General features: G+C 38.1%; 1 protein-coding gene across 3 annotated transcripts in view; it reads right to left on the bottom strand.

The window, feature by feature from the left end:
• Positions 1-3,136: 3,136 nt before the first annotated feature.
• SHISA6 (shisa family member 6) overlaps positions 3,137-13,032 on the bottom strand; it is a 619,326-nt gene continuing 609,430 nt past the window's right edge. For 2 of the 3 annotated variants that reach the window (XM_056817452.1, XM_007483000.3), the window contains exons 5-6: positions 10,902-11,054; positions 3,137-9,593 (exon numbers count right to left, since the gene is read on the bottom strand). In XM_056817452.1, the coding sequence (XP_056673430.1) occupies positions 9,040-9,593; positions 10,902-11,054 (707 nt within the window). In that variant the 3' untranslated portion in view covers positions 3,137-9,039. The remainder of the gene's footprint in view (positions 9,594-10,901; positions 11,055-13,032) is intronic. The other variant, XM_056817451.1, reaches the window with a different exon arrangement.

Raw genomic sequence — 13,032 nt, 5'->3', positions numbered from 1 at the left:
AGGTTGAGGTTGGAACTGAGCCCCATGTTCCATTTTATCCCCAGGGTCAATGTCACATAGCTACAGCTTGCTTTTGAGATTGTTTCTTGTTCAGAACATAGTCCAAGGCCATGATGTTGAAACTATGGCACATGGGCCAGAGTGAGATGGAGGATAATTCTCACATCACCCACTCTTCTGCCCAATAGACCAATGGGAGTACTTCCTCCCTCCCCTGTCTGGGGTAAGGCAGTTGGGCTCACATGTTGCAAGGGGGCTGAAGTTTGGGCACATGGTCTCTAAAAGTTTCATCATCACTGGTCTAGGGGCTAGGGCCACTCATTACCCTGTTCTTAGGTGCAGGTCCTCTCCTCATTCCATATGGAAAACATTTTGGTTACCAGGACAGATTAAGGCAACTTGTATAGGTTTCAGAAAAGCAACAAATGTGAGGGACCTAGATTCGACCTGGCTGGGAATTTTATGTCCAAAGATTACTAGGAAGCTATATCAGGGAAACCAGGGTTGATCAAATTTGAAGGAAAATTTTGTCTTCACCCTACTCCATGCTCCCTGTGCTTTTTGATGCTGTACTTTCCTGGCTATCTTTCAACTTGTCTGACATCTTCTAAGTCTCCTTTGCTGGATTTTCATTCTGAATAATCTATACCTGTTAAAGAAGAGCATGCTTTCAGGGATTTGTCTCCATTGGTAATTTCATTAACTCTCTTGTATTCAAATATTGTCCAACCCTAATTTCCTTTCTAATCTCTAGACTTGCGACTCCAACTGCCTGTTAGACATCTCAAGCTGCATGTCCCATAGACATCTCAAATTCACTATTTCTGAAATTAAACTCATTATTTTCCCCAAAACTTTCCCTAACTTCTTTATTACTTCTGATGGTATTATCATCACCCAGCCTCCTAAACTATCATCCTTGACTCCTTGTTCATTTTCATCTGACCTTATAACAAATCTATTGACAAACCCTATAAACTTTATTTTTGTAACCTCTTTTATCTGCTCTCTTCCTTTCATTGGCTCTTGCTTGATCTTCTCATCCTTGCACTTGTCTATTGGAGAGTGTCCCTGTCTCAAGTCTCTCTCCACTCCAGTGTATCCCTTATTCAACTATAAGGATAATTTTCTGAAAGCATAGATCTAACCATGTTAGGTCCCCATTTAACAAATCCCCTGACCAAATATAAAATCCTCTCTTTTGCATTCAAAACCCTTCACAACTTCCTCTCTCCTACATTTCCAATTTTCTTGCACCTTAGTCAGCCTACACACATATTCTGTGTTATAGTGATTCTGGCCTCCTTGGTTTTCTTTACACATGACACTCCATCTCCTGAATCTCAACTTTTCACTGGCTGTCCCTAATTCTAGAATTCTTTGTCTCCTATTTACTGGGTCTCTTTCAAGCACTATTTAAAATCATATCGTCTATAAGAAATTCTTTAATTCTAGTGCCTTCCCTCTGTTGATTTTTCTCTAATTTTTTGCATTTATATTTTATTTGTACAACTTTGTTTTCATGTTTTTCTTCCCATTAGACTGTGAGCTTTTTTGAGGGTGAGACTATATTTAAAGCTTTTTTATCTTTAGCACTTAGCAGAATGGATATAATAAATGCTTAAAAAATAGTTGTTAACTGACTGACTAAAACACTAGGAGCAGGGACACTGAAGTGCCTGTTGTTGATTGGGGCTGCATAGGAAAATTGACTCCACTCAGAGTCTGTCATGGAGTTTAAGCTGTAATGAATTCCATCTGTGACCAGAGATAGAATAAAAATTCTTTCCCTACCCCCATTCCCTCATGAGCCTTGGATATGTATATGCATGAAAGATCAGAGTGTGAAATAGTTATGAAAGGGAGAGAAAGTTAGCAATTATAATCTTGTTACAGTAAGAGGAGATAGTTTGTATTTCAATTTAATGTTATATATGTTGTAAGTTTAAATCAACTAATATTGCTGGAAAGGGAGAATGATAAATATCCAAAAAAAGGTAAGAGTCAAATAATTACAGTGATTATCATTTTAAAATATCAATATTCTAGCTCCTGGGACTCAGGAAATACAAGGATTAAGCCATCTTTGAACCAAATACAGAGGTGAGCAAAATGAGTATGATAAAGACTTACTGTTGTTCATACTAGTCTATGGTATATATTTGGTTGGAAAGTTCACTGCATTGATTCTTTTATACAAATCCTTGCACAGGATTTCTGTAAGAATAAAACAAGAGAATATTTGTAAAACAAATTTGTAAAATTTGTAAAAACAAAAGTTTACTCTTGCAAACTTTAGAGTTCTATGTAGCTTTTAGTTAACATTATTTTTATTATTTATTCTGACTACCTCATTTTACAAATGAGGAAAATTAAGATCTAAGAGGCTGTGACTTGCCTAGAGTTATATAATTGGGAGGTAGTAAATACAAGATTTGAACCCATAATACATGTATGGTAAAGATAATCTCTTGGACCCAGGTCTAATATTTAAAGAAATTTAGAAATATACAGTAGAAGCAGCTTAGATGACTCAGGTCTGGTGTCAGGATGATCTGAGTTCAAATCCATCCTCAACCTATACTAGCTATGTGACCCTGGGAAAGTCACTTAACCTCAGTTTGCTTTAATTCAATAGAGAAGGACATAGTAAATCACTCCAGCATCTTTGCTATGAAAATTCTATATAGTGTCATCAAGAGTTAGACATGACTGAACAATACCAAAAGATATACTGGAATTCAAGCTTTTCTCCATTTTAGAAGAGGTCTGCATAATGCAATGAATCATACAAAATATGTGAGTCATATTCTTGGTAGAGACAGTATATAATATAGTAGCTAGAAAGTGAACCTTGAAGACAGGTAATTTGGATGCAAGTCCTGCCTCTAAAATATACTGTCTATTTCACATTAGGCAAATAGATTCAATTGGGTGCTCCAGACAACTCTCAAGACAGTAAGTTGCAGAGAAGGTACCAATCTGTATTAATGAAAGAAGTAGTTTCTTTCTTTAGGAGTTTCCTACATTAATGAAATCATAGGTCTAGTTCCTTTCCCTTAGGAGAGGAGTAAAGTATAAAGAACATTCTCAAAAAAAGTGGCATTTACTACTTGAAAAGCTAAAGAGACAATGCTTTTGTTGAAACTGCTTTATTTTTAAATTCATAAATATTTGTTATTGACAAAAGTGGAAAAATCCTTAAGACTAAATCTTACTAAACTTATATTTGTTTACAGTACATACAGAATGTGCTTTTACAGGTAAGTAGAACAATGAGAATTATACAGAGGAAATAGTAGTGTACTGCTCATCTTGAAGCTTAATGATTAATCAAGAATCTGTGCAAAGTTACAGATATAAAGATAATTTTTCATTGGTACCACCATATAATTAACATGAAGTCCATAAACTGAGCTAATGCATAAAAATGTTCTTTAATTCTTCTTAGGAAAGTGTACCCAAATTAAAATGTTAAAGTAAGGACTGCTTTTCTTAAAGAATTTCTTACTACAAAATGTCTAGGTTAGTTATAGAACTAAGGGCATATCCACCATTAACAATGGGGTTAGAAGAGGGTAAGAGAATGGAACAATTGAGAAGTGACATTTTCTCCTTATAAATGTTGACATTAAGGAGACTCATAATGCCATTTCTATCACTAGTAGAGGAATGATGGTACATGTGAAGATTTACGTAATGGTATAGGTTATCTTGTCTCTGTTTCTGTCTTTTTGTCATCTTATAATCCTTCACTGGAGTGTCACCAGGAGGGAATAGAAAGATAAAAGGGTGGCGACAATTTCGTATCAGAACCTTGGTATCCAGAGCTGTTTTCAAGGAGACAAATTTCATTGCTGTTTAAAAAACAAACAAACAAACAAATAAACAAAAAAAACAACCAACAACTTTTATGGCACAAAAACTTGTTCTTCTCAGGAAGCTGCTTATCAAGGAAATTTGAAATGCTTCAGTGCACAAGCTCTGTGACTTTTTCTCAATATTCCCTTATATGTCCAACTGTCCCTCAGATAAGATCTTCCAAAAGCCTGGGCCACATTGCAAAAGGGAAGCAAAAGGAAACTCACAAATTCCTCAGGATGGAAGCCCTGAATAGTTTGAGTATTTCTGATATTAGTGAGTTTCTATGAAAATTAGCCTATGGAATCAAGCTTATTGAATGATAGTTAAACATGCAGCTTCAAGACCTTGACTTAGTGGGCCAAGAATATTGAGCCAACCCTATGCCTTTAGTGGCTGAGAATTTCACTGTGGGTAAGACATAATGAGACATATATAGCTCAGAACACCAGATGGGAGTCAGAAGAGTTGAAAAGGCAAAGCAGGGTCAGGATGTAAGATGAAAATCCAATGAAAGCCCAGAAAGACTTCTCTTAGCTACTAATTTTCCAGGAAGACAATACTTTGCTTATAAAAGTAGCATTTGAACATTGAAAAATATCTCATTAAAACATGAGCTTTCTTGAAATACTTTCAGGACATTTTCAGGCTTGGTAGAAGATAAATGGTTTATTAATATAGTCATGTTTATGTCAAAGGCAGATTCTTAGATAATTTCTTGTGTTCAAGTTTCACTTGTGCTTGACATGAATAATTGTAGAGTTGATGTGAGAAATAAAATGAAGAATTATCTCTTTTCCTTCCATTTTTGATATATCAATTAAGTTTTCAGTGTTTCGAGATAAAGGGTAAATATCACTTGCAAATAGAAGTGATCATATGAGATAATTCATGTAAATTGCTTTTGTAAAATATTAAGTACTACTTAAATGTGAGGTGTTATTATTATTAAGGGCAAAATATGGAGACAACATATGTGATTGAGAGATCCCTGAGGAGCTAAGAGATATGGTCAGAGCTGGGTATGACAAGAAAGAACTTGGAGCCTCAGGGACAGTCTCCATTAAAAGCAGGATTGGTGCAGGGCTGTACTGACATCAGTGACTGCTGGGTTCTAGCGACCCCTCTCCTTCTCTGAAATATAGCCAGAAAAGTTCTGGGTTCTGTATGTTAAGAAATACCTATTAGGTGTGTTGTTAGAGGAATACAAAATGAATGAAAATTAACAAGCTAAGAAAAAGCAAGTGAGATTCCTTTCTAAATTCCAATTCCATTATCTTTATCTAAATGTCTGGTTTATAGAACTAGAGGCAAGAGCAGGGTTAAGGAGAAGGGGACAATGCCAGAGGGAAAATAATAGCTGAAGAGGAGAGAAGATTGAAAGATAAGTTTTTGGAATGGATGGAGGAAAGAAGAGAATATGGCTAAGAAAGGGAAAATGGAGGAGTGAAATTAGGATGAAAGTAGAAGAAAACAGTATTTGGATAATAATAAGAGGAGACTGAAAACTGGTACTTTGGAAGTTTGTTCTATTATCTAAAAGCTTATGAACACAGAGGTCCATCAATGGAAATGTTATTTGGTTAATGACTTCTTGATAAAGCCTTTGGAACCTGTAAGGACTGGGAACCAGAGCAAAACTCAAGAGAATTCACTTTTAACAAAAATCACTTCTTCATTCTAGGTAAAGGAGGACAAAAAGAAGCAATAAAAGAAGAATAACAGGAAGTATTTTCAAAAGTCCATGTCAATACCTAACACACTGCCTTCCACATAGAAAGTCCTTAATAAATATTTGTCAAATTAAATTACATCAATTGGATTTCAGAACAACCTAGAGAGGAACAGAGACCAAAACCAGCTGGAAAATATCTCTTCAAACATCCCTGAAGGAATGCCCTCTCAAGGATTGTGGAAATTTACTAAGAGAGTATACTACTGACTGACTCATTTAAAGGAATAAGAAAAGCAGATTGGTGTATTAGTTGTTGGTTACATATGGTTGTAGAAGTGCATATAGAGAAAATAGAGAACACTTGGCAGGGAGAAAGTCCTTTCTTTCTCTTTTCCCCAATAAGTGAGTAAAGTTGGCTTAATTTCCTGGTATTGTGCTATAGGATTGCAACTAGCTTATGACAGTGGTGCCATCTCTTCTAGTGTGGCCAACCAAATAGTATATGATTCTGTAATAGTTGTATTTGGTTTCATTGAGCCCAATTCTCCCACTTGTGACTTAGAGAACAAGCTCAGATAAACCTATGGGGACCAGCCCTCAGAAGGTTTACATGCTTTGTGGGGAAAAGGGCAGAAAGAAAATCTGTTCATTTCTTAGCTCTTTGAAGCTACGTCCTCAGGTAGGGAAGCTAAGAGACAAGTGTCCCTTGCCAATTATTTGAGGAGTCACTGTTCACAATGGAATGAGACTAGCCTGAGCAGTGAATGAGGAAGGTGTGAGGGAGGAGGTCATAGGATAATAGATTTAGAGCTAGAAAGGACCTCATAAGTCACGTAGTAAAACCTCCTCATTTGACAGAGGAGGAAACTGAAGGCCAGAGTAGGCAGTGTGGCTCTATGGTATTGTAGAAATGGAGTCATTAGAGGACAGGTATTCAAACCCCAGATCTGCCACTTACTGTTTATGTGACCTTGGGCAAGCCACTTAATGTTTTACTGTTTAGTTTCCTTATCTGTAAAAATGAGCGAGTTGAATTCAATGACCTTAAAGTTTGTGGTCTGTGATCCAAATGACTTTTCTGAGGTCACACAGGTGAAAGATACAATATTTGGAGCTAGAACCAACATTTTCCCCCCCCCCACTATACATACCATACTGCTTCTGGTGGTAGTTTGCCCAAGATTCAGACAAAAATTAGAACTTTGGAATTCTTTAAATAAGCCATGTCATCTCTGAACAAGTTGGATGGAAAATTTATAAGACACTCATGGAGGAATTCTTTTGCCTCTGAAGGCAAAAAAAAAACAAAAAAAGTGGGAGATATTTTACCTCTAGGATGAGGTAAAGATATGCTACTTAAAGGTCATTTCATTTGGAACCCAATTTTTTTTTTTATGGTTACTGCCATTCCATTATGTTCCTATGCTCTACTCCAACAGGCTGATGAAAATGCTAGAGTGGCTGGAGCAGTGGAAACAATTAGGACCACTATTTGAGAGTTTTCATTCAGAATGCTCTTTTCGCAAAGGAAGCTAATAGAACTGCAGTGTCACCATAGCCCTAAATATGAGGGAGATGCCCTTCCCTACTAAAATGAAAATAACCTGGCACACCCTCATCTTAGTCAATCTCAGGCTAGTTAATTGCTTGTGCTCTCCAGAGAATGAGACTACACAGTGGCACACATGTGAGCTCCATTTAATTTCTCTGGAGGGGTCAGAGTACAGCAACAGATGATCCAGCAGCAACTCAGGGCAAAAATCTAAGGACTTGACTTGAGTAGAAGTCTGTGCCCTGTGATCAATTAAAGTGGCTGTATAACAAATTGGATTGTTGATCCCCCCAACACACACACACAAATAGCTCCCTTTTATCTCTCTGACCTAAAAAAATTGGAAAGGGTTGCAAAGTAGCCTGGAATAACCAGGTTGGGAAAGGGCCCTGCAATAAAACATTAAATAAAGTAAAACTTCATTGTTGGATATATTTATGTATATATGTATATATTTATGCATATATATGCATATATTTGGATATATGTATATATGCATATACATATAAAATTTTGTCCTGTTTTAATCCAGATCAGAGATAAGTTCTAGAAGCTGCCAGTATGTGAATTGTGACCAAGTTTGGAGCTAACAGAACAGAGAAAGGAAGGCAGACAAAGAAAATAAGTCCTAAAAAGGACAAAAAAGGTGGAGGATACTGGGGCACTGTCTCTGGCCAAAAGAGAAGAGTGGGGCTTGCAAGGGTAAGATCTAAGAGAAAGTTGTATTATGGATAGGGGCAGTGTTGTTGTCATCTAAAGATAATTTTCTGTTTGGTGCCTGAGTTGCCCTCTTAGAGGGCTAAAACACAGACTGTATCTGAAACAGTCCAGTTTGACATGTATGGGATTAAGAAAAGAGAGCCTTGAATGATGGGTATAACTCCAGATCATGGCCATCACAGTGGGTCCCCCCAGAGCCTGACAGGCATTGATAGGAGGTCAGACTGGGTTCTGGGGATAGTAAATAGGCCTGTATGGAGAGCTGTTGCTTGGGTTGAGGGCTCTGATCTTAGGGCTCCTGGAGAAGATGAAGAGACTATCTGGTTCATTGGCATGAATTCTTTTTATACTACAGGCCAAGGTCTCCTTCTTTATGGGAATTCACTTCATTTTCACTTCAGGAAGGCTCTTGAACTCTTGAGTTAGAGGATGATCAGGACTCAGGGCAGGAGCATCCTGTCCAGGTGAAGAAGGCTAGATGTCACAGAGAACAGGCCTGAAGGAAAGGGAAAACCAAGGAGTGAAGAGTATGCTGGAATCAAGGAGGTGTGTTTAAGTAAGCTTCCCTAACTCAGAGTTTTTGTTAAGGAGCAGAAGAAATAATGGAAATCTGCCTGCTCTCAGGCTTATGCGAGAGTAAGAACTGGGAGCACTCTGATGAAGGGCAGGAAAGTTATCTTTGTGCTTATGGACACAGCCTCTCCACTGCTCTCAGAGCAAGTGAGCAGGCAGTTTTTAGGCACTAGAAGATTTCGATGATGTAGTTCTAGTTAAATGAATTGCCAACCTGACCAGCCAACTGAGGACAGATCCAGGTCAACCCATCCTAAGTGGGAAGGGATATTAGTGGGGACAGGGTCTCAAATAGCTGAGCCCCTATTGAGAGAATATGTGGGAACAAGGAGGTGTTGCTGGGGAGGCTTAGGACTATCTCCTTTCCTCACAAATTCTTGAATCTACTTGAAAATGGGAGAGAAATACTATTAGATTTATAAGACAGAGTGACTCAGTGCCAGAAGGTTTGGGCTGTATTTCCAAGAGGGGGTATGGCTTTCTGTTGCAGAAGCAGCCCGTCTGGCCCCCATCTCTCCCTTGAATGTTTTCTAGAGGGTTGAATTACAAAGGCTAGATGATTCTCTATCCTGCCTAGGGCCCAAGGCCCTTTTACAGAAGACAGTTAGGCTTCTCTCCTAGCTACCTCAACCCAGCCTATCCCTGGCTCTGACCCCAGTCACACAGTTACTTCAGTCTTGCTGGCTGTATGGTAGTGGGTGTGTTGTCCAGGAATGTAATGAAGCTGTTCCACTGTGTTGTGTCTTCGAGATGCAAAGGCTTGGCGCTTAGCTGCTGTCTGACTCTGGCCTAGGGTATTGTAGGAGTTATTAGAGGCACTAGGATGGGAGTGCATCTTGGTCATGTGGTAGCGGTCCAGCACAGGTGTAGACACAAAGACATCCATGTTTGACATGGCACGGGACAGAGACTGCTCTGGGAAGGCTGTCCTCTCTGGAGACAGCAGTGGGTCCTGGGAATGAAGACGTTCAGCTGATAACAACTGCTCATTCGACAGGATCCTGTCATAGGACATGCTGAAGTCCTCTGGCATCACCCTTTCAGGAGATAAGACTCTGTCTTGGGACATGGCTCGTATTGGCCGGCGAGGCCTCTCTCGTGTTGGGGGTTTCTGCTGTGACATCTGGATGACATTAAGAGGGAGTGTGCCCCGGGCAGCCAGATCAGGGAGATGGCGCCTCCTCATGTAATACTCATCAGCTTCCTTGTCAGCTGTAAGGAAGGGACAAGAGGAACAAAAGGGGTAAGGAGGGAGAGCCTTGGACTTTCAAATCCTTCAGGGATAAAGTGCTAAATAGAGAGTACTTTATAGAACAATACTACAATATCACTTCTACCCTAATCCCTAAAATAAAGTTCTTAACTGTCAGAGCTGGAAGGGACTTTAGTTTACTTTTCACTGAAAATAAAAAAGAGCTTTGAGGCCCAGAAAAGTGATTAGCTTCCTTTTACTTAGTTACCTAGTACCAAAATTTGGGCTAAGCCTGAGATCTCTTGATTCCGAATCTGATACCGTATCCTGGTTGTGGGATCTTCCTCCTCCTCCTACTTCACAATAAGTACACAAAACTTGGCAGGAAGCTAAACTACAGAATCAATCTCATAATATTGAAATAAAACCCAACATCAATCCGACATTTTCTCAAACTATATGCCACCCTCCAAATACACACATTATTCATGTCCATGCAATTTAAGTTTTTAAAAATCATTTATTAAGTAATCATTTATTAAGAAGTACTGTATGCCAAGAATCAACAGGGAGAGACTGCCATAAAAGGTGAACTTCTGGCACAAAGAGAAGAGACCTTTTTCTCACTTTCTGGGCCTGCACATGTAATGACGAGTAACTAAAATCTTGGAAAGCGAAACCTTGGACAAAGGGAAACTACTAATAGACGAATAAAATCCCTATTTTACTATTGGTATAGAATGTGTATAGGGTATGTGTGTATTGTGTGTGTTGTTGCATGTATCAGATATTTATAAGCATATGATACATGAGCATGTAGATTTTGTATATGTACACAGCAGAAGATTTTTGTATATTGTGTTGATATGTGCATAACAGGAATTTCAATAGGGACTATATAGTTTAATCTGTTATTTGACAGATGAAGAATCTAAAGTCTACAAAAATTAAATAACTTTTGGAGTAATAGAGATAGTAAGAGAAAGAATTAGACCTAAGACCCAAATTCAACATTACTTAAATAAATGAAATAAAATAAGAAGTTATCAATTTTTCAAAAGTTCATAAATCCATGTTAAAAATAAATAAGTTACATTTGGATAACTACATTTAAAAACTGTCAACATGTATCCTGCAGATATCCTTATGTATGGGTTAGTGGCCTTGTTTCTGAGTTCAACAATTTATGCTACCTTTCCCCTCCCATCCTTATTCTTTGCCTAGTTTTGTGGGAGAAGAAATTGGGACAAGTACCCATGTCCTTGTTAAGGGAAGGAAATCTAGCTGTAATCTTAAAGTGAAGCACAACAAAAGAAAACATGACATACTTAGCCTCTTCAAAGATGAGTATTTGCTGGGGTTGGTTTTAATTGCAGATTCATAGGATGGGGGGAGTTGAGCCAAGTTCTGGAAGGATCGAGAGAAAGAAAGGTCATAGGGCTCTGTAGCTGAAGTCAGGATGTTGTTTATCCGTGGCTTTTCTGCAAAAAGGAGAGACAAAGGAACCATTAAAACATTCTTGCTACTGCTTGGGCAGGGCAAAAATACAGAGCAAGAATTTCCTTTAGGATAAGTTGCAGTTATCATTGTGCATTTCTTCTACTATTTTTGGCCACAAGGACAGGTTACCTTAGTGAAGGATTTCAATTTCCAGAATACTGGAATCTTGACTAACCTTCCCTCTAAATAGAGATCCAAAAATCAACCCATCATGAAAGGATGTCAATTCAATCCTCCTGTAATCCCAGAATCATTTTTCTCATCACAGTTTGTCAACCAAGGAGTAATTTGTAAAGCTGGCCTTTACACATCTTAAAGCCAATTTTTCCAAATACATCTTCCAAAACCACTTTTCATTTTTCTCATCCCCTTGTTGAGGGGAAGGGGAAGAGGGCAGGTGGGTGGTGAAGGTGTGAGCAGAGAACACAATTACCCAGTTGAGCTCACCAATCCAATCTCTCAGAGTACAATGCTAAGATTCTCTAGGCCTGAAAAAGACAAAGTCTTAATGTTTTCAACTCCAAACCAGAGGAGATATTTGTCCAAAGGTGGTTTGGAGTCAGTTCTAAAAATATGTTAAGAATGCAGATTAAATATAAAAGTGTGTCAGACATACCCCCCCCCCCCGCCCCGGAGAGATAGTTATTAAGCAATTATTAGCACACCTCATCCTTGTCCTTCTGAAATAAAAACATTAAAAACTGATACTTATATAACATTTTAACATTGCACTTAAAGAAGTTGTTCTTATTATGTGGCAAAAGCATCAAGAATCATCATCCATGAGATAGACACTTGGATATCGTCTTGCTATGATAATGATAAATATGTGGGGGAAGAAGAGTAAAGAGATTTCAATTGCTCATCATTTGGCCATGCCAATGTAATAAAAAGGATAAAACAATTAAATTAATTTACCTATTGAGTATTGTGCCAATTAAACATCTAGATAATTACTTTAAGGAGCAAGAGAAGCAATAATAAAATTAACTAGGGAAACAAAATGTCAAGATTCTCAAAGAAAATAATGAAAAAAGTAAGAAGGAAAGGAATGAGTGGGATGAGATCTTAAACTTTTCTATAAAGCAGCAATCATGAAAACTATTTGATATTCAAAGCAGAAAAATCAATCAATGGAACAGAATGAGTATAAAACTTACAGATGCATGTTAATATAGTAACATAATGCTGATAAATTCAAAGATTCCAATTACAAGAATAAGAACTCAGTGTTTTGAAAAAATTGCTAGGAACACTGAAAAATAGATACTATATTTAGACACTATAATTCTACAATAAGCTTCTAAGGGATGTAGAAATATAAAAGGGAATTCTTAGTTCCCTTTGTCTATTCTGAGTTTATACTTGTGAAAGGGAATGCTTTATGCCCTTTGTTTATTTTGAGTTAACACTTGGTTAACAATAACTTAAGTACTCCTACTTAGTACCTCACTAGATTGTGAAGAAAAGTTTAACTCTCCTTTGTCTACTTTTGAATTGAATCAACAAAAGCTTGAACACTAGGTGGAGGAGCTCTCCACCCTTTCAACTCAGTCAGCCAGGAAATGAGAATTCACACATCAGTCAGTCAGAAATATGTGAACTGTTTTGATGAGTATTCACCTCTCCAGAAGGTGAGAAGTGGTTCCCACAAACACTGCCCCATGAGCAGTGCTGGGAAATTTGGAACTGTGATTGGCCCTTGTAAAAGGGGAAGGGACAAGAAGCCACTATAAAAGGCCCTGAATTTCTGGGGCTAGAGATGTCTACTCCAAGAAGGAAGTCAGCTTCAAGAAGGCGTTGGACTTCAAAAAGGAAGTCAGCCTAAAGAAGATAGCTCAAGGAAGAAAGTTAGCCTTGGGAGTCACCTTCAGCTCAGGGAAGAAAGTTGGCCTTGGGAGTCACCTTCAGCTCAAGTCATCATCTTGACCTGCCTCTTGGAGGGAACTTGGGTGAGTG

This window comes from Monodelphis domestica, chromosome 2 (assembly GCF_027887165.1).
Source record: "Monodelphis domestica isolate mMonDom1 chromosome 2, mMonDom1.pri, whole genome shotgun sequence".
Taxonomy (NCBI): Eukaryota; Metazoa; Chordata; class Mammalia; order Didelphimorphia; family Didelphidae; genus Monodelphis; species Monodelphis domestica.
This window is presented reverse-complemented; position numbering and strand designations above follow the sequence as displayed.